This window comes from Thamnophis elegans, chromosome 2 (genome assembly GCF_009769535.1).
Source record: "Thamnophis elegans isolate rThaEle1 chromosome 2, rThaEle1.pri, whole genome shotgun sequence".
Classification (NCBI taxonomy): Eukaryota; Metazoa; Chordata; class Lepidosauria; order Squamata; family Colubridae; genus Thamnophis; species Thamnophis elegans.
The window spans coordinates 90795040-90816499 of NC_045542.1; the positions used below are offsets into that span (position 1 = coordinate 90795040).

The 21460-nt window shown below is 37.4% G+C and overlaps 1 protein-coding gene across 1 annotated transcript in view; it reads left to right on the forward strand.

The window, feature by feature from the left end:
• The window catches only part of SLC6A7 (solute carrier family 6 member 7), a 40421-nt gene extending 21471 nt beyond the window's left edge, over nt 1-18950 (forward strand). The window contains exons 5-16 of the mRNA XM_032239058.1: nt 1148-1279; nt 2927-3161; nt 4444-4582; nt 5380-5514; nt 6761-6864; nt 8367-8491; nt 10770-10882; nt 10978-11109; nt 12165-12264; nt 12950-13050; nt 14013-14183; nt 18738-18950. Coding sequence (XP_032094949.1) covers nt 1148-1279; nt 2927-3161; nt 4444-4582; nt 5380-5514; nt 6761-6864; nt 8367-8491; nt 10770-10882; nt 10978-11109; nt 12165-12264; nt 12950-13050; nt 14013-14183; nt 18738-18950 — 1700 coding nt within the window. The remainder of the gene's footprint in view (nt 1-1147; nt 1280-2926; nt 3162-4443; nt 4583-5379; nt 5515-6760; nt 6865-8366; nt 8492-10769; nt 10883-10977; nt 11110-12164; nt 12265-12949; nt 13051-14012; nt 14184-18737) is intronic.
• Nucleotides 18951-21460: the final 2510 nt, after the last annotated feature.

Genomic DNA, 21460 nt, shown 5'->3' on the forward strand with positions numbered 1-21460 from the left:
AACTTTAATTACACAAAAACCAAATGTTCCTTTTTCAAGATTGAAGTTCTGTAAGACCTGAGGTCTGGCTGTTTTCTTACTGTAGAGACTTGCCTAGCCCTGCCATGTGGTCTCTAGAAGTCAGCCAACACCTTACTTCTCTACATAAAAAATCATCCTCTATAGGTCTTTTAACTGCAACTTCTCACTGATGCCTCCCCTCCCGAAAATGCACAGAGCATGAATTAAATTTATCAATGGAGGCAGAGCTTCCATTGAATCTTGCTTGGTTAATGTTCTCCTATTTGACAACAGTAATGAAGTTGTGGTTAGGTCTTCTTCGCTTCTTGGTGTTTTGAAATTGGCAGCAGTGATGATCAATGTGCATAATTTTCAACCAATTCTGATGGATTGGGAAAAGAAAACTGGCAATGTTGACACAGATAGAAATATTCTTAGATGCTAAGACACAGAAATATTCTCATAATGTTAAGAAGTTGTCCTAGATCTTTTTACACATAGGAGATACGTTCTACCACTAAATTCGAATGCTACAGAGATAAGGAAGAGTTGTAAGAGTTGTACACTTTGTGTTGTGGATTTAAAATATTTCAAAAGTAACAAGCAGAGAGAGTACTATCTCTTTCCTTCTCCTATTTCATACCTAGTATATGTAGGCAGGAGGAAGAAAAAAGTTCTGAGTCAAATTTTCAATTTGGCATCTGGAAACTCTCATCATGAGATTAACCTTTGTAAGGCAAAGTTCTAAAAGGAGAATGCAAAATTAGATTAAAATTTGCTTGATCCAGCATTTTATCCTCACAATAGATGATGGATGACATCTATTGTGAGGATAATAGTAGCAGGATATGAATGAAATACTAGTCCCACTCTGATATTCCAGAGTAAATAGTATAATATCCCTGATACAAGGGACAATTGTTTTTAAATTTGGAGAACCACTGAGAGCTTCTTTTAGATTATCCACTGTATGTACTGAATCTTCCCATCTCTCACTTTTACTAGATGGTCCATATTCTAGTTTTATGAGGACCATACCAGCTATATAAGGAAGGGGTATCATTTGACTCATACTGTGATTATCACACTCAATTTTCCATCCCAATTGTGTCCCGTTTGTCACTTGTTTGTAATTTCTCTTCTGCAGGGGCATTCCTAGTTCCTTATTTCATTATGTTGGCTATATGTGGGATACCCATCTTCTTCATGGAGCTGTCATTAGGCCAGTTCTCAAGCCTGGGGCCTCTTGCTGTTTGGAAGATAAGCCCACTCTTCAAAGGTCTGTATGCAATGCTAATCTAGTTTCATCATCAAGCCTGTCTTCATTTCTTTTGCAGACTAAATTCTTATGGTTGACAGTGGAACAGGTTAGTCCTCATGCATTGTAGAGATGAAAGTAGAGCCTTCCTTACCACAATAGGTGAGAACAGTAATTGAATACTGGAAGTATGCTTTCATTGCTGTGAAAGTGAAAAAAATTTGGGAAAATAATTTTCTCTCCCATGTTTTTAGAAGCGTGACTGTCCAGGTGGACTAACACGAGACAGATTGAATATAGATATTTTTTTTTACAAAGCTGACACATTTCAAAATTAACTCACTGCAAATTATGTTAGAACAGTGTCCTAGAATTCAATAAATTCCATATGTGTTAAGAATGAATGAAACTATTCACATTCCCAGCCGTTTTTCAGCTTTACTAGTTAAGAACTCTGGGAGTTATAATTCCAATACTTCTGTAGGACTTTAACTTGAATAACTTGGATATTATGAGATATCCTGACTAATTTAGGATTTTGAAAAAATAGTGCTAAATTTAATGCATGATCCAATGCACTTAAAGCAATAAAAGATAGCAGGACTATTGATGCCCTCACAAGGTGGCTAGAAAGAGCTAGCAGTCTCAACTGAGTTCATGGGATGCATTTATAGCAATAGCATTTAGATGTCTGTGGAGATTTTCCATTATCCAGATCATGGTTGTCCCAAAGGTGCTTTTTCAAGAGGCTCTGGACTTTCTGGGGGCGTTTTTTGAAGACATTTTGCTTCTTATGCAAGAAGCTTCTTCAGTTCTGACTGGATGGCTGGGAATGGAAGTATAAATCCTTCCATTCCCCACCACCCAGTCAGAGCTGAAGAAGCTTCTTGAATGAGAAATGAAATGCCTTCAAAGAAAAAACCAGAAAGTCCAGTCGTCTCTGGAAAAAATACCTTTGGAACAATAGCATTTAGGTTTATATACTGTCCCATAGTGCTTTACAGCAGCCTCTGGTTAGTTTACAATGTCAGCATTATTTGCATATTGCCCCCAACAATCTGGGTTCTCATTTTGTCAACCTCGGAAGCAGTGGTGGGATTCAAATAATTTAACAACTGGTTCTCTGCCCTAATGACCATCTGGGTAGGTGGGGCTCAGTGGTCATGTGACTGGGTGGGCGTGGCCAACTCAAGGTCACTCAGGTCGATGGACACTTCGCCTTAGCTGTTACAATGTAATAAGGGTTAACCGGAGAGGCAGTTTCTGTAAGCAGGTCAATAAAGATTAGGCTAGAAACAACACTAGAATGTTTCCTTCCTGCCTTCCTTACAGGATTAGCCCTGTGAAGTGGAAAAAAACAAAAGGAGATTTCTTCTCACAATCAGTTCTCTGAACTTCTTAGAAAGTTACCAACCGGTTCTCCCGAATAGGTGCGAACTGGCTGAATCCCACCACTGCTCAGAAGGATGGAAGCCTGAGTCAGGAAACCTTGAACCCCATCAGGATCGAACTCTAGGCTGTGGGCAGAGTTGCCTGCAATTATGCGCTTAATCACAGTGACACCAGGGCTTCAAGTAGCTGCATCGTGAACATTGCAGTAAACAAACATTAACTTTGGGGGTTGTCTGTATTTTGTTGCCATTATATATCATTTCTGCTCTTCTTTAGGTATTGGTATGGCCACAATCCTGATTGTCTCCTTGGTGGCCATTTACTATAACATGATCATTGCCTATGTTCTCTTCTACCTCTTTGCCTCGTTGACCAACAACTTGCCTTGGCAGTACTGCGGCAACTGGTGGAACACAGACCTGTGCCTGGACCACCATGTCATGCACACAGGGAACAGTGCTGTCCCTTTCAACACTTCTAACACTGTCAGTCCGAGTGAGGAATATTGGAGGTAAGTAGCTTAGACAAGAAAAGTGTCAAGTCACATCCCAGGCTTGCCACAGTGGGCCCATTGAGAAAAAGGGTGGGAAGGAAGGTAACCTATGGTGATAAGTTTGCACTCTTCAGTCTAAGAGCTCTCAACACTCATAAGCATGGTCAGAGATTAGTAATTATAATGGTGCTTAAAAGTTTGTGAATTGGTTTGAATTTTTAATATTTCTGCATAAATATGATCTAAAATGTGATAAGTAGATTTGGATTGTTTTCTTCAATAAATACACAAGCATGATGTTTTTGACTCATTTATTTAATTGGCTTCTCTCTATCTGGTGTTAGGATTTGTGTGACAAACAGGTCTCCTTTTAGGTCATATTTATGCAGAAATATTGAAAATTGAAAAGTGTTCATAAACTTTTGAGCACCACCATATGAGAATTGTAGTCTAAAATAATTGAAGGCATCACATTTCCTACCCAAATCTTCATATATGGTTCATGATGTGGATGTGATATTTGCTGTGAAACCTATGAATCTATCCATATTATTACTACCTTTTATTTTCTAAATGCATAATATTTTAATAGAATTACAAAAATGAGACTGTATAGAAATCCATATAAGGTTAAAACAGCCAAAGAGGAAGAACTGGAGATTTAGTTCAGCTTCATGAATCTATGTGGAGGCATTATTCATTTTATTCAAAATAAACTATCTTGTTAATAGGACTGGAAATTATTAAAGATCTTATTGACAAAGACACATTAAGCAGAGTGTATGCTAAACTCCATACAAATTAATGTAACATGCGAAATAGCTTTTGTGTGTCATTGCAGCTATCAGACACATAAATGTATTTTATCATGCACACGCATGACACATGCACTCATCACAAATTTATTATTTAAAATAATACGTATTCAAGAAATGAACATTGTATAAAGTGTTTCTTAATTTGTGGTAATATTGCAAATTCTTTATACAAAGAAATCTCTGTTCAAGGAAAAACCATCAAATCCCAAGTTAAACAAAAGCCTCAATTTAATAGGATGTATTTAATCAGATTAAATACATCTGATTTAACAGCTGTTTAACTATTGCTTCTCTGCATGGTGCACACATATGACTGGGGAAAATATATACACATATACAGTACTGCCATATAAAGAATCTCCACAAAATGTTATGTTTTTTGCTAGTTGGAAAGGCTTTTCAGGCTGATCTACTTTGTCACCTCATCATGAATTGTGGATAGAAATTCCGCCCACTGAAAGCTTTCCTTGGTTTTTTTGAAGCCGATATGTCCTCCACATCCAAGGGAGCTCAGGTATTGGAGATCCTGGGAGAATTCGCTGGAATCTCTGCCTTTGCCTCCTGCTAGCTTGGCTGATCGTGTATCTTTGCATTTTAAAGGGAGTCAAATCTTCTGGCAAGGTAAAGTATAAATTAGCAGAAGGCTCCCATCTATTTTTTTCCCCACCCTCAAATGATTAAATAATTATATTTGACTTTTTGTAGATGTCGTAATTATGGTAGGAATTGGAAAATATGTTTGTCTATACTCTAGGGCAAGGATGAGTATCTTTGATGTTATTTTTTCCATGGGGTCAATTCCCCCTTCCGAGAATTCTTAGATCATCTATTGTGGCAAAAATATACACAAATCTGAGCTAAAATGAATTTTACATTTCTTCTATGCCAAATCCACTCCTGATTCTTTCAACTTTTCTTTATTTCAGCAATATAATTTTATAGTTGTGGAGGACTGAGAGAAAGTGTAATGCTCCAGAATCACCTATAGGTTCTGAGCATTTTTGCGAAATACTACAATACACCTAAAAATGCTGTCATAATACTTTGCAATACTAGATCAAATGGGTTTTAAAACACAGAAAAATATTTTACTTGATTATTAAATAAGATATGTTGATAGTCAGAAGTATTTGATAATAGGCATGACGAGCAGATCCACTAGAGTTCTTCAAACATAGGATGACACCTTCTTTTTCTGGTTTTTTTGTGTTTAGCAGGTTGTTGAAGGTCTTTATGGCTTCCTCCATTTCTCTTATTTCAATTTATGGATCCTTACTTATTTTTCATGGAACCATGATAACCATTTTGCATATGGCAGTAGTGCAAATTTATTGAAGATTACAAGAGTTCTATGGTTGTTTAAAAAGAGCCAGCATCTTTTTAGAGCTGCTACAAATAAATGCCTTGTTTTCTTGTAGGTTGTTTATTTCACGGCCACATTTCCTTACCTCATTTTGATCATGCTCCTGATTCGTGGGGTGACACTCAAGGGGGCCTGGTTAGGAATCAAGTTCTATCTCACACCCCAGTTTGAGCTCCTACTGTCTCCCAAGGTGAGATCTGTGTCAATATTATTATTTAAAAGCGTGTGTGTGTGTATGTGTGTGTGTGTGTGTGTGTGTATCCCTTTTGACTATGTCATTTTTTGAGTGATCTTAGAAACTAAGCAGAGTTCTTCGGTGGGACTTACTGGAAACCACAGACCTTTGAGTAAACTGGAAACTTTAAAACAAATACTTTAAAAAAAGCAATGACCTTTCTGTAATGCTGCCAAGAAAACTGCATTAACTAAATTAAAAAAAAACACAATTCTTTAAGAACTAGAAAGTTTATATATAATCCTGAAATATATTTGAGTGGGCCCATCCACACATATTGTAGTTTATTATTGCACAAAGGAGAAAGTTTGAATAAGTTTTCATATTTCTCTACTATTTGTCAAGTAGCATTTTCTTTGACTTCCATATATGATGAGCACTTATCGCATGGGAAATATCTATCTATCTATCTATCTATCTATCTATCTATCTATCTATCTATCTATCTATCTATCTATCATCTATCTATCTATCTATCTATCTATCTATCTATCTATCTATCTATCATCTATCATCTATCTATCTATCTATCTATCTATATCTATCTATCTATCTATCTATCTATCTATCTATCTATCTATCTATCTATCTATCTCTATCTCTATCTCTATCTCTATCTCTATCTCTATCTATCTATCTATCTATCTATCTATCTATCTATCTATCTATCTATCTATCTATCTTGTCAATCATGTATTAGTTTATACATGTATTATGTATAAACATGATTTTGGATACATGAAATGGATACAAATAAAAAGAAACATTAGGACAGGGACAGTAGGCACATTGGTGTGCTTATGCACTCCCCTTACAGACTTCTTAGGAATGGGGTGAGGTTGATAGTAGACTGTCTGAGGTTAAAGTTTTGGGGGTTTGAGGAAGAATATAAAATGTATTTAAAATCAATTTCAGGTAGTGATGGATGACAGTAATTTGGCAACATTTTTCTTTAGAATTCCATCATTATAAAAGCTATGACTGAGAAAAAAATGTGCTAGGAAAAACCACTCTTTCTAATGAGCACCAGAGTTTCCCTAGACAGATCGTTGAAATGCATCCTTTTCAAACTATCTTCATATTGATTGTGTTGAAAAAGACAGCTTGAATATGGTTGTGGGTAAACGCTTTAGTAACCAAGACTGATTGCTTCCTGGTTTATTGAAATTATTTAATTTCTTGTTTTCCATTACTAATGTAGGTGTGGATTGAAGCAGCTTTGCAGATCTTCTACTCTCTTGGGGTAGGATTTGGGGGACTTCTCACCTTTGCATCATATAATACTTTCCACCAGAATATTTACAGGTATATCTTTTCAATTTATACGTAATGGAGATGGAGCATATTGAAAGCAAATGATTGCTTTATGTATTTTAAACAAAATCATGGATGGAATGTCAGGGAGTAATAAGGCAATTATGGATATAGTGTAAGATTATAAAAGAGCAGGGAAAGGAAGAGAAGGGAAGGAAGAGAAGGGAAGGGAAACAAAGGAAAGAAAAGGCTAATTGAGTCAGAAGATATAGCTCATTGTGTTTGGTTGTCTGGCAATGGTAGGGACTTTAACAATGGCTTTGTTGAGCCGATGTAAGGTTGTCGCTGGTAAGCTTTTTGTTTATACAGTATATTAGCTTTTAACTTAAATTGGATTTTTTTTTGTTTTGTTTTACTTTGCAAGGTGCCTAGAGTTGCTTAGATGATATTGACAACCATATAAATCAAATAAATTATTATTATTATTAAGGTTTATCACATAGTCAATCAGATGTTTCAACTGAATTTGGCATTTTTATCCATCTATGAGTCCTTCCCAAGAACCTGGGATAGGCAGACCAACACCTGATAAAGAACTGACAGCTTGACTTCCCATTATTGTAAACAGATCAACAACCTCCTCCTCCTCCTCCTCCCCTCCTCTATCTATCTATCTATCTATCTATCTATCTATCTATCTATCTATCTATCTATCATCTATCTATCATCTATCTATCTATCTATCTATCTATCATCTATCTAATACCTTCTTAATCTTGATTTGCAATGTCTTTTTTTTTTTTTTGCAATGTCCACCAGGTAACAAAGAAAAAAAAGGCATTATGTTCCTGTCGGTTATGATTGCTTTGTCCCCACTAATTCTCAAATTAGTGAGCATTCTTATGTCCATATCTTATATCTTATATTGGAAGGATGGAAGGCAGAGTCAACCTTGAGCCTGGTGAGATTCGATCTACCAAACTGCTGGCAGCCAGTGATCAACAGAAGTAGCCTGCAGTACTGCACTCTATCCACTGTGCCACTGCGGCTCTGTATATATGTATATACTGATGTCATTTTAATATGGGAGTGGATAAAAGGTGATCTTTAGACCTTTATTGGCTTGGAATTCCTAATACATCTCACCAATAGTCATATTAGAGAGTGCCGATAACAGGTACAGTTCAACATCTGAAGAATTCTACACTTTACCTTTGTATTAATAGCAAATAAGCATAGCAGCCTGTTTATTGTCAGGAGCCATGGTGGCACTGTGGTTAAAATGCATTACTGCAGGCTGATTCTGTTGACTGCCAGCAGTTTGGTAGTTTGAGTCTCCAACGGTTCAAGGTTGACTTAGCCTTCCATCTTTATGAGATTGGTAAAATGAGGATCCAGGTTGTTGGGGACAATATGCTGACTCTGTAAACCATTTAGAGCACTGTGTATATACATCTAAGTGCTATTGCTGTCTTTTATCTCCTTATACATTCTGTAAGGTCTGAGATCAGATTATTAAGGTCCTGTTTTTTGTTTTTTGTTTTGTTCTATAGAGATACATTTATAGTCACTGTGGGGAATGCTGTTACCAGCATTTTGGCTGGCTTTGCCATTTTTTCTGTTTTGGGATACATGTCCCAAGAACTTGATGTTCCTGTTCAGGAAGTTGCCAAAGCAGGTAAAACCTAAAAAATTCTTCTATATTTTTGTACAAGTATATATGTGTGTATGCAGGTTAGAATGCCAGATAATTTGATGCAATGATGGAGGGAAAAATATTCAACTAAGTGCCAAATTCCAGATAAAGAAAAGACAAGCAGATATATTTAAATAAGAAATGTAAAGAAATTAAGAACAAAAAAGTGAATGGAAAAGACAGGAGATTTAAGAAAACTAAAGGAATCAAAAGAAACTTTTACATAACATTGGATACAATAAGAAGCAAGATCTAATGACAAAGTAGATATGAGGAAGAAAGGGTACAACCACAAGGAGGACTCCCAGATCATTGATATGTACAAAAAATGAACACTGGGTTAAAGCCATATCTTTTGGAAAAGGAAAATTAAATTAATTTCTTTATTATATTTTATGCTACCTTTCATTCAGAAGATTTACCTGTTGTGTATAGCATTTGCTCTTCCTATTTTTACCCATCAGAAGGACTAGGTGAAATAAGTTGGCTCAGTATGTGTGTGTGTGTGTGTGTCTGTTTCTGTGTGTATGTGTGTGTGTGTGTGATAGAGACAGACAGACAGACAGAGGCACAGAGAGATAGAGGGAATGAGAGACAGACACAGACACAGAGGGAGAGAGGAGAGATATATATACACACACAGAGAGAGACAGACAGAGAGAATCACATAGAGAGACACAGAGGGAGGGAGGGATGGAGAGAGAGGCAACCCCCCCCCACACACACAGACAGACAGATAGATAGACACTCACACAGAGAGAGAAAGAGAAAGAAAGGAAGAAAGAAAGAAATAAAAAAAGAAAAAAGAAAGAAAAAGAGTGAGAGAGAGATAAAAAAGAAAAAGGGACAGATAGATAAAAGGAAGGAGAGAGAGAGAGAGAGAGAGAGAGAAAGAGAGGGAAAGAAAGAAAGAAAGAAAGAAAGAAAGAAAGAAAGAAAGAAAGAAAGAAAGAAAGAAAGAAAGAAAACACATAGCCAGCAAGCCACTCCCACCAGGTCACATGGCCGGCAAGCTACTCCCACAAAGGAGGCCACACCGACAGAGTAAGTTCCAAAATTTTTTAAAATCCACCACTGGTTGGCTGAGAGAAAGGGACTAGCCCAGCATCTCCCAGTGAACTTCCATGGTTGAACGTGAGTTAGAATTGGAACTTCCCCATTCCTAGGTTACATCCACCCAACTGTTTCATTGTGCTATCCTTCCATCCTTGAACTGACAGACAATAGTGGCACCCTAAATCTTGCTGCCCTCACAATGTGCATTCTCCATTTGGCTAAAGTTTAATATTTTTGACACATAATTTTTAGAGAAGATGTCGATGCTTGGAAAGATTAAAGGCAATAGAGTAAGCAGTTTAACACAAGACAAAGAAGAACAGTATATAACGATAGCCTCTCCATAATCATATAATCCATAGACTGAGAAGAGATTAATTTACTTCTTTTGTGATAAAATGTACCAGAGAACAAGCGATCAACAATAAAAGGTTTTAAATCTCATTAGCATTGTAATCCAGAACTTGGCTATCACTAACTGCATTTGTATTTTTGCCAAGAAAAATGGATCATTGTATCCAGCAGGTGTTAGCATTAACTGATAAATCTAGAGCCAAATTAAGTGGAAGTTGTGAAATATATTTCCTGATTGATCACATGTGAGCTATAATTTTTTATCCATATGAATTTCAAAAGAGACCCAGTCCCATATTACCAAAAGGGCAACTGAAAACATTCAGCTACCAACTATGGAGCAGAGCTAATTTGGTGTAGCAGTTAAGGCAGTGGGCTAGAAACTAAGATTGATACTCGTACTTTAGGCCCAAAACCAGCTGGATGACTTTGGGTCATTCACTCTCTTTCAGCCCTAGAAAGCAGGCAATGGCAAATCACTTTGGAGAATGTTGCCAAGGAAAATGCTTGGACTAGTTCATGTAGTCGCCAAGAGTGAACAATGACCCCAAGGAACAACAAGAACAAGGTGAACCCCCCCCCCCCCACTATGGACAGCATATGCCTTTAAGTTAGGGCCAGCCAGCTTGTTTGCAAAGGAGGCCAATAAATAAATGAATAAAATCACACATTGGCAGCCTACCACATCTAACAATCAAAATGCAGATTGTGTGACAATGTGAGCAAGCTGATTCAGTGAGAGCTGCAACCTCATTTGTTCAGTGACTCAATTTTTATGCTCATGAAATCCAGCCCTGATGATGTCTCCTTGATTGCCTTCATAATTCTTCTCATTCTTGGCCCATTCTAGGTCCAGGGTTGGCTTTTGTAGTGTATCCACAAGCCATGACAATGCTTCCTCTTTCTCCTTTCTGGTCTTTCCTCTTTTTCTTCATGCTGTTGACTCTTGGCTTGGACAGTCAGGTAAGGGGAAAGCCTGCTGAGAGGAAAGGATTTAACCATGGACCTTCAAATGAATAGACCTTAAAGTTGATGAGATTGTATGATTTTGTGTTCAGTTTGCCTTTCTAGAAACCATTGTTACTGCCGTGACAGATGAGTTCCCTTATTACCTGCGGCCGAAGAAGGCTTTTTTCTCAGGCATCATTTGTGCTGCGATGTTTCTAATGGGGCTCATTCTCACAACAGAGGTAAGCAAAGTAGATTGGAAGAGATTGCAATAGCTGGGGCTTTAGACAATAATCTAGGGCGTAGTTACAAATAAAACCTGTACTGTATTATAATAAAGGGGCAAAAGAGCAAGGAATGAAGAAGATTGCACACAGTATCTAGTAAATTATGTGACACAAGTACAAGAGAAAATAATCAAAGCAAAAGATGTGGCTTATCTGTCTACCCAACTAATAGGCTGATTTCTATTAACAGTTAATTGCAGCTAATTAATCCCCAACATTCAAAATCTGAGCAGTGTTTTATCAGTTTCTTAGGACCAGCTCTTTGGAGTTTCTGACATTTATTCCTTTTGAATGTTTAGGTAGTGAAACCTAGCCTATAGTTATGCTATTTTGTCCCAAACAGCTTTATTCAGAAACAAAGATTATATACCATTTAATATGTTTTTAAATGCAGCTCTAACAAAATGGAGTTGAGAAGCTATTACTTTCAAATAAATAAATAAATAAATAATTGTGGGGTTCTTGGTGCTCTCTAAGCTTGGTTGCTTTCTTGCACTGATGATGTTATCTAGTTGGGTAATGAAATGTCTGCAAGGCAGTGACGTGCAGTCAGTTGAGGCAGGTGAGGCAGAGCCTCACCACTGTCATCATGAAAAGAAAAAAAATGTAAAAGGAAAAAGGCAAGAAGCTGAGGTCAGGCTGAGCTAGTTGCTGCCAGAGTCACCGTGGATGACTCTGCTTAGTGCTTAACTGTTTAAAAAAGCCTCTAAAAAAGCACCCTTTACAGGAGGAGGCAGGAGAACGACGTGTCTCATCTAGTCTGACTTTAGGCATTTTATGATCACTTGAGCAGAGTTAAGCAAGGGTTAAAAGCTTAAAAATTCCTAGTCGCACGTCACTGCTGCAAGGATATAGCCAAGAGACAAGAATCCCACAGTTTCATCCTGAGCTTTAAATATACTCTTCCATTGATAAGAAAGAAAGAAAGAAAGAAAGAAAGAAAGAAAGAAAGAAAGAAAGAAAGAAAGAAAGAGAAAGACTTTGGACCTTTTCTGGCTTTTTCTCTGCAGGGTGGAATGTACTGGTTGGTGCTACTGGATGACTACAGTGCTGGGTTTGGGCTCATGGTGGTGGTCATAACTACCTGTCTGGTAGTAACACGTGTTTATGGTAAGATATTTTTGCAATTGTTATAAAGTCCCTTTTTAAAAAAGTGAAATGAGAAGTGCAAAAATGTATGAGATGTAATTTGTGGAGCAGAGATTTTGGGATTATAAAAAAGGTAGCCAAAATCTAGGATCAGTGGCATATGCTTAAAAATCAGAATACAGAATAACAGGGTCTTCTAGTCCTGGGCTGTGGACTGCCACCAGAAGTGAAGCCCCATTGCTGGATGCAGGCAGCACATGAAACCACACCTCCCCCAGTTTGTGGAAAAACCTCTCTCCTGGTGGCCCAAAGATGGGGGCACTGTTCTAGTCCAACCCACTGCTCAGGCAGGAAAGCCTATTCCATTTCACATGAAATCACATGAAGCTGATTTAAATACCACATCATCTTTCACATTACAACCCAGTGGTTTAGACTGCTGGAGAAATATAAAACTATCGTTTGGAAATAGCAGACTGCACAAACATATCCCTGCTTACCTGGAAGTTATTCTCACTATACTCTGTGGGACTTCCTCTCAGGTTACAATCTGATGCATGCTTACCTAGGAGGAAGTCTCACCGAACATTGAAAAAGATTTAAGTAAACATACATAGAGCCGAACTGTTAATCTGTTCGTTTCAATCAGATAATACACATCTGACTGAACAGTGTCGTTGTTTCCCATTCCTTTTCTTCTCTGTAGGCATGAAAAGATTTTGCCGTGACATTCACATGATGCTGGGTTTCCAACCAGGGATATACTTTAGGGCCTGCTGGTTGTTCCTGTCTCCAGTAACAATGACGGTAACTATAGTTGCTCTGAAGCATTCTTTCCTCTAGCTCTTCTTATTGTCCCTATGTCTGCCACCCAGGGATTTTTTAAACATATACCCTTGTTGCACTGTTCCTTCCCAGGAGATTTGAATCATAGATACTTTTGAATTTAGGAGCAATGATTACATCGGTATGAGTACTCAAGGCTTTATTGCATGGCAGTGTGAGAAAACAATATAAAAAAGCCATCAAGGAATACCCGATATTATTGGAAGAACATTAAGGGGGAATGGGGGAGAATGATCTTGCACCCCTTCTTCCAGTCAGGGAACTCCAAAGAGATAAAGACAACAAATGCCTTTTACAACTGGCAAACATGGAGCATCCTACTGATTGGATCTGCATGGATGTTCAATCTCATTGGGATTTTTTGACTAGCTCATATGGGCTCCAAACCATTAAAAGAAAAAAAATCACCCTTGTTTTCAGTGCCTTCATCTCACTTGATTTCGCTAAGGGCAAGGAGGATAGTTTTATCTTATCTTTTTCTAGGAAAGCTTTGCCTATTCTGCTGAGGAGGAGAACATCCCAAGGTTATGGAGTATTTGTTTGTACAAGGTGGTGATGAAACCTCATCTACTGAAGTTGAGGAAGTTCCCTTTACTCTACACAGGTGTTCCATACCAACGGCAGAAAAAACAAAGGATAACCCTTTAGTGACTAAATAAATGCTAACTTCATTCCGTATCAATCCCCACCCAACCATTTATATGGGAATAGAAAATTCTATGTAGCTAAGGATAAAAGAGTATATCTGACTATCTCCTTGATGATGTTCTGCAGTGCCACTACCCTAATCATATGTAATTAATATTGCATCTGTTAAGGAGTATGATATATATCTAATTAACTTGTAATATCTACGTTTTAAAGGAAATGAAAACTCACATGGCAGATTGAATGGTTCTCTGATGTCTGGCGTTCTGTTTCAGGCCCTGCTTGTCTACAGCATTATCAAGTACCAGCCTTCAAAGTACAATGGGACCTACTGTTTTCCATCTTGGGCTGAGGCTCTGGGCATCCTAATGGGGATCTTCTCTTGCCTGATGATCCCCATAGGAATGCTGTTTGCTGTGCTCCGAGAAGAAGGAACACTCTGGCAAGTAAGTAACAAGAGGAAAACCATCCAACCCAACACACTAGAGTAATCCTGTTAGGCTAAAACAAGCGAAGCAGTTATGCAAAGAGAAAGGGAACATTTGGGAACACAAATGTAAAACTGTTCTAGGACTTGTGCTAGAGTTGTAATGGATTTAGTTCCATAGCAGTCTAGCAATAGCACTTAAACTTATATACTACCTCCTAGTGCTTTACAGCATTCTCTAAGTGGTTTTACAGAGTTAGCATATTGCCCCCAACAATCTGGGTCCTCATTTGACTGACCTCAGAAGGGTGGAAGGCTGAGTCAACCTTGAGCCAGTCAGGATCAAACTCCTGACTGTGGACAGAATGAGCCTGCAATACTGCATTCCCACCACTGCACAACTAGAGATTCTCCATTTCTCCTACTAAGATATTTTGTCCCCCATTTTCATCAACATAGGTTTTGCAAAGACAGTCCCCAAGGGAGAGGATGAGACCTGGGTTTGCAGATGGCCCACCTCTGCTCTGTTTTTCCTCATTTTATTGTCTGACTGCCCAACTGAAACATTATTTACTGCATTTTCTCATCTAGTCAGTTCTAATGCCCATGTGATGTGGTTTTGTGGTCTTTCTGTTTGTTTTCTTCTGATAGCAGGTATAAAAAAATCCCAAACCATAATTTTGCATTGTTAAGACCCAAATCATATTTTATGGACCAAGGTGAGCAAGGTGTTGGTTGCATTACAGAGATGAAGCATCAAAGGAAAATAATAATTACACATGTGAGGAATTTTGAGGGTATAGAAGTGAGAATTAGCCCCAATCACATATTTCCTATATTTTCCTTCTACATTTTAATCTCAGTTTTGGGCAGTGATGTATGATCACCTTTGTAAAGCTCAGCAATGTCTTCTTTTCTCTCCTTTTTGCAATAAGGAGAGAAACTGGAATTTTCACTGTGATTGTTAACGAAAGCTTTCGGATTGAAGCCAATTAATATTAACTGTGGTCTAATCAAATATGCACTTCTAGGTCTACAAATGGTCTATCTTTGTCATAGTTAAAGTTAAACACAATTTAGAGAAGGCATATCGATAACTCTGGTTAACTGAAATCAAATCTGGAAGCTTTTGAACTGACACCTGGGCAGGAAATGCTCAGTGCTCTTCCAGATTTGTTCAAATTTGTTCAGTACAAGTCTGAACTTTAGCATTACATCTGGAGGGTCATTATGAACTCATACAGTTCATTCTATTCATACAGTTAATAGATAAAGAACGTGGCCACACCCCAGCTTTACTGCTTGCAATCATTTTGCCCACTTGAAGGTCAACCCATCATTCTTTCTCTGTCCTACTTGTCTGCAAATCCAGTCGACTTTCAACATGGTATTACCTGTATAGTTATGAGTCTGGAATTCTCAAACTGCACCTTCAGCCTATTATTACTTGGCCAACTGAACCCATAACTAAGCTGTTGAAAGAGAAGGCTGTTGAAAGAATGCTCACTTTCCTTGCACAAAATCCATTGTTGGATGCATTGCCCCTGAGCCTTCCAGTGCTCTGTGAGTTAAAAAAAATATGTTTATTATTATTAAGATAGTATTATTGATATTATCCTTCTATGCAAGTGCTCAGTTTACATAAGGCAAACTGATCTTAAAAACTTTGCTTCCAGCCCAAATACATTTTGCCATGGGAATTTTAGGCAGAGAGACAGTAATTGAATGCACAATTTTTATAAATGCAAATGTTCACTTACCAATCCCTGGTAATTCCCATTTCAAAAACAAAGAACATAAGGGAAGATGATGAGGAAAAAACTTTCTCTGCTTGAGAATCTGTCATATTGCTGTTATTCCAAGAAGTCACTTAAATTGATATAGATATCAAGGTAGCTTCCTATGTGTCTTTGGCTTTTTTGAATGTGTGTAAGTTTTTAACAATCAGAAGTTGCTTCCGTTCATAAATAAAAGGCACTGCATACATTTACAGGGACACTTAGTCCTTAAAAAAGAACTCTTCAGAGATACTTCCGCCAAGGTGACCCATAACAGGTCTTTTGACAGAAACTTAATTTTTTAAAAAATGGATCTCCAAATTCACAATAGGATAGTCACTGAGTCACACATTTCAATGACAATCCTGTTTTCCATGGAGATCTTTTGCTTCTGATTTTATGGTATGTAAGTGCAGAACCTGTCCCTGATGTTAATCATCAATTTATTTATTTTATTTTCTGTCACATCCCCAAAGTTTTATAGCTCCAGGGATATATTTCCCTTATATAATTCTTTGTACATTTTGCCCTGGATAGAAAAGTTCCCTCTTTACATCCATTTTATGCTATTATATTAATAAGATCATTTTTCAGACTATTATGCTGAGGCAGAAGATGACCTCTACTGGTATATATGTAGACTGCAAAGTGATTGTCTCTAGAAAGAGAATGGAGTTCAGCACTTTTGCATTATGTGCTGAAGTCATATGGTACTGCTAGTCATCTCCCTTATGTAGTGTATGTGAGAGTTTTGAGTATTACAGGGGTTCAACAAACAAATTAGCTTTCTGCAACCTGGTTCAAGTTGAGTTGATCTCCAAAGTCCACTTTTTACCCAGCCAGCAATTTACTAGACTAGAGCTGAACTATTAGATACCTGAACCATCAGAAGGATACCATGGCTCCTTATACCTTCCTCTCCACTTCACTTGGGTTTGCAAACTACTCCCAATAATGGTCAAATATACCTTGTTTCCACTCCATGTTGATTGCATATGTGCAATCAACAAGCTGCTCTCATGGATCATAAAGTAAGAAAAAAGTTATGGGATATAGCAACAACAGAAGGTGTAATGGCTCAGTGGTTCGAGACCCAACTGTCATGCATCTGGGTGAGCTCCTGTTACTTGCTCCAGTTCATACCCACCAAGCAGTCTGAAAGCATGCAAATAGATGAATAGGTACCACTTCGGTGGGAAGGTGCTTTGACGTATAGTCATGCCAAATGACCATAGAAATATATTTGGACAACACTGGTTCCCTCGGCTCTGAATCAGTGATGAGCACCCACCCCTAGAGTCAGACACAACTATTACCTTTATAGCAACAATGGGCATCAGATGACTAAAGTAACCCAGGTGCTGCTGCTTGGTCCCTTTGCTACTGCTCTCTATTGCCAGATTCTGAATGATCATATGAGGGACAGACATGATCCTAGGGTTGAATCCTAAATACATCAGCAATATCAGAGTTGATTAATTTTTGTTGCACAAAATAGTATTATTGATTAGTTTTCTTTTACTGATTAGTTGATTATTATTAGTTAATACATATCCTTGATTAGTTTTTCTTTATTCTTGGAAATTTAGCATATTTTTCAGAGTATAAGACACACCTTTTTCCCCTCAAAAAAGAGGCTGAAAATCTGGGCGCATCTTATACACTGAATACAGCATTTTTGCCTCCTGAAACCCCGCTCCCTTCACCAAAATGGCTGTGTATAGCCTTTAGGAGCCTTGCAGACTGTTCCTGGGGGCTGGGGAGGGCAGAAATGAGAGAATCACAGGCCGTTTCTTGCTCATTTCTGTCCTCCCCACCCCCCCGGGATCACTCTGCAAGGCTCCTAAAGGCTATGCATACCTTTTAAAAAAGGGGGGGCAGTTTTTGTGAAAAATGGGCCATTTTTGGGAGGTCTACAGAGTGCAAAAACTTTTTTTTAAATTTGCGTCTTCAAAATCTTGGTGTATCTTATAGTCCAGTGGGTCTTATACTCTGAAAAATATGGTATATTTTTCATGTTTTTCATATTATTATATGCAAAATAAATTTAAAACTGCAAATAGTAATAAACATTGTAGTTATTGCTGTCTAGAAGTCACATTTAGGATTCATCTTCCATGCTTTTACTATGACACTCAGATTAGGAAGGGTGAAAGTTTATGTGAACCTTGGGATAATATAAACATTAGGTAGATTATTAATTGGCACATAGCAATTATGTGGCATATAAGTGAAATATATATATTATTATGGTCTCCATTACTGTATTTACTAAGTAAGACAGAGTGTGACAGGGCAGGTGGAAGTTAAAGCAAGGAAACAAGGAAGAATGTTGATACCAGCCAAAGTTATTGGTACTTCAACTGTGCAGGTGTTAGGACCACATTAGCCAAGTAATTAGATCTCAAAAAACATCCTACAACAAAACTAGAATTTTTGTATCTGAGGGCTTACAAGTCTTGAGATGGCCTAGTGAAATCCCAAGGTGGAACAGAAGTTGGGTGCCATAATTCCTTATAGTTCCAGGAGAAAAGAAATGCAGAAATTTCCAATTTTTTGAACTGCGATATTGAAATCATTTCTTATGTTAACAGCGGGACAAATATTGTAGATTACTACAAATGATATGATTAACTGGGCACTAGTTTAGATTAACTAAAATCCCATCAAAACCCACAAATAAATAGCAGATTTTGTTAATACCCATGAACAGCAAAATAATTAATTCCTAGCTACTGTAATTTCGTTGGGATGTGCTTATAATGACAGTGATTCATTTGTTCATTTACCTGCAGAGAATTCAGCAAGCTAGCAGACCAACTATGGATTGGGGTCCTTCTCTGGAGGAGAACAGAACTGGAATGTATGTGGCCACCCTGGCAGGTAGCCAGTCTCCTAAACCTTTGATGGTCCATATGAGAAAATATGGAGGGATAACTAGCTATGAAAACATAGCTTTTCAAATTGATAAAGAGATGGAAGAGGATGAAGAAGAATCTATCATATGAAGAAACAGTCTACCTATTCACATCAGGTGGTGGAAGGCAAAGAGATTGTGGGGAATACTCTGCCCAACTTTGCACTTTGGCACATCAGTCCAATCAGCAGTCTGTTTCCAGATGCAGCCAAAGATTGCCTATTCAAAACCTTAAACTGGTGCATTTGGCTGTAAATCCCAATGTTGTTGAGGTTTCTGTTCAATGTGACAAGATGTGCAATGAGCTTGTCTTAGTGCTTTGATGCCTGATGCAGGTCACTCATCCATGTTGTCCTTGCTGCTGTCACGAAGAATGGGTTTCTCAAATTCAAAATAAGTATACTGTATGCTAGTTCCTATTGTATTGATCCAATCTATTTTCCTGTAGTTATATGCTTGTACTTCTTTATCCACAAACTTCCTCGTTCCATAGGAAACATAGAAGTTTTTTTATCCAGTGGACCACTTCTCAAAAACCTTCCATTGTTCTATCTTCTGTGGTGTAATAAATGGTAATTTTGCATAGTACCTGAGGAGTTTGAAAATAGCTTATGGGGTGCATTCCTTATAGAAAGTCAGAGACCTTGGACATGTGTATGAATTGCAAGAAAATATTCAATATCACAGTAAGTATAACATTCCAAATCAATTAGTCTAATTGTTAAGTCTAGGATAAATTAAAAGATACAGAGGAATTATTTTGGGACAACCATAAAATCCAATGTATAATGTATTCAGTCTTATATTGGTTTGACTCAGATTTCTAGAAGTTAGAAATAACTAACAAGGTTTCTATTTTCCCAAGGATTAACACAATCTTGGGAAGCAAATTCATGCCAGTAAAAGAAATATCTGCACTAGAAAGGTTAAACTGACTGAAAAAATGTCTTTCACATGAAGATACATTACAAAATAATAATAACAACTACAACCAACATTTTTAACAATTGTTTGTATGGTGACTGGACACTTTGGCGTCTGTTTATAAAGGGGTTAATTTATACCTGCAGAGTCTCATAAATTATCTCTGAAAACTGTAGGAATAAGAGTTCAAATTAAGTACTATGCACATTCATATGATGTTTTAATACCAAGAGGCAATACATTCACTATGTATGAAAACCACAGTCTATGTGAATGTAGGAAGCTATTTTATATGGAGTCTCAGGTGATATAATTCCATGTGACTTAATGGTATTCTTAATGGTATTCTATAAAGCAGTTTCATACAAGGGAAATCACTGATAGAGCACTTTTTTATTTGCAAATTCAAAGTCCTATGCTGCCTTTTCAGAGAGCATGCGACTTTGAAAATGCATATATATATATATATATATATATATATATATATATATATATATATATATGTGTGTGTGTGTGTGTGTGTGTGTGTGTGTGTGTGTGTGTGTGTGTGTGTGTGTGCGCGCGCCCCATCAGTGATTTATCTTGTATGAGGTTGCCTTATAGAATACCATTACATCTAGATCACTGTTACCTGTATGAAGTTAAAGTGGCTACAGCAATTCAAATGGGGGACTTTCCATACCTGGAAATGTCAGAATTCTTGACTACAAAGCATTATCCATATTCTTTTCTTTCTAAAGAATGATAGTATTATAAGTGGATATGGTTTAAGTTGGTCATATGTAAAACGGGTATAATATGGAAATGTTATGATGGGCTGGCTGACGGCTTAGATGGATGATCGAATGGACTGACTAATAAAGGAATGGTTGCATGGTACAATATTCTCTTTAATTCATTATGGAAACATGTTGGTTTGAAATTTTATTATAAGATGCTGACATTGTCTTGTGCTGAAATCAGCCTTTAATGGGATTCCATTATCTGGAATATAATCATGCATTGCACATATAGTAGAAGAGAACATCAAACTTACTCTTTAACATTGTTCATGAAGAAAGCCAGCATTAAAGATATCTAACTTGAAACATTGATATTGCCAGCAGTGCCAGTTCTGATGCTTCCCTGAGAAGCATTTTACAGTAAAACCAGGAAATATCTCTGATGAAATTTTAATTTTAAATACAGGTAGTCCATTCAAAGTTACAATGAGATTTAAACAAGCGAGTTATGACTGTTTCTCACACTTATAACCATTGCAACACCCACATGATCACGTGATTAAAATTCAGACACTTGTCAGTTGACTCATATTTGTGACGGTTGCAGTGTCCCAGGGTCATGTGATCATCTTTTGCACAAAGGAAGCCAGATTCATTTAAGAGCCACGTTACTAACTTAAGAACTTCAGTGATTAACTTAACAACTGTGGTGAGGAAAGTTGTAAAATGGGGTAAAATTCACTTAACAAATGTCTCACTTAGCAACAGAAATTTTGGGCTCAGTTGTGGCCAGAAATCAAGGACTACCAATATAGGTGCTGGGGAATTGTGAAAGTTCAAGTTCACATGTTTTCAAGTTTAAAAACACTGCCTTGATTTGGCCAACTGTATCCTTCACTTTCTAACTGTCACTCTTCGACTGCCAAACTGATCTTTTTCTCATCTTAACATCCTG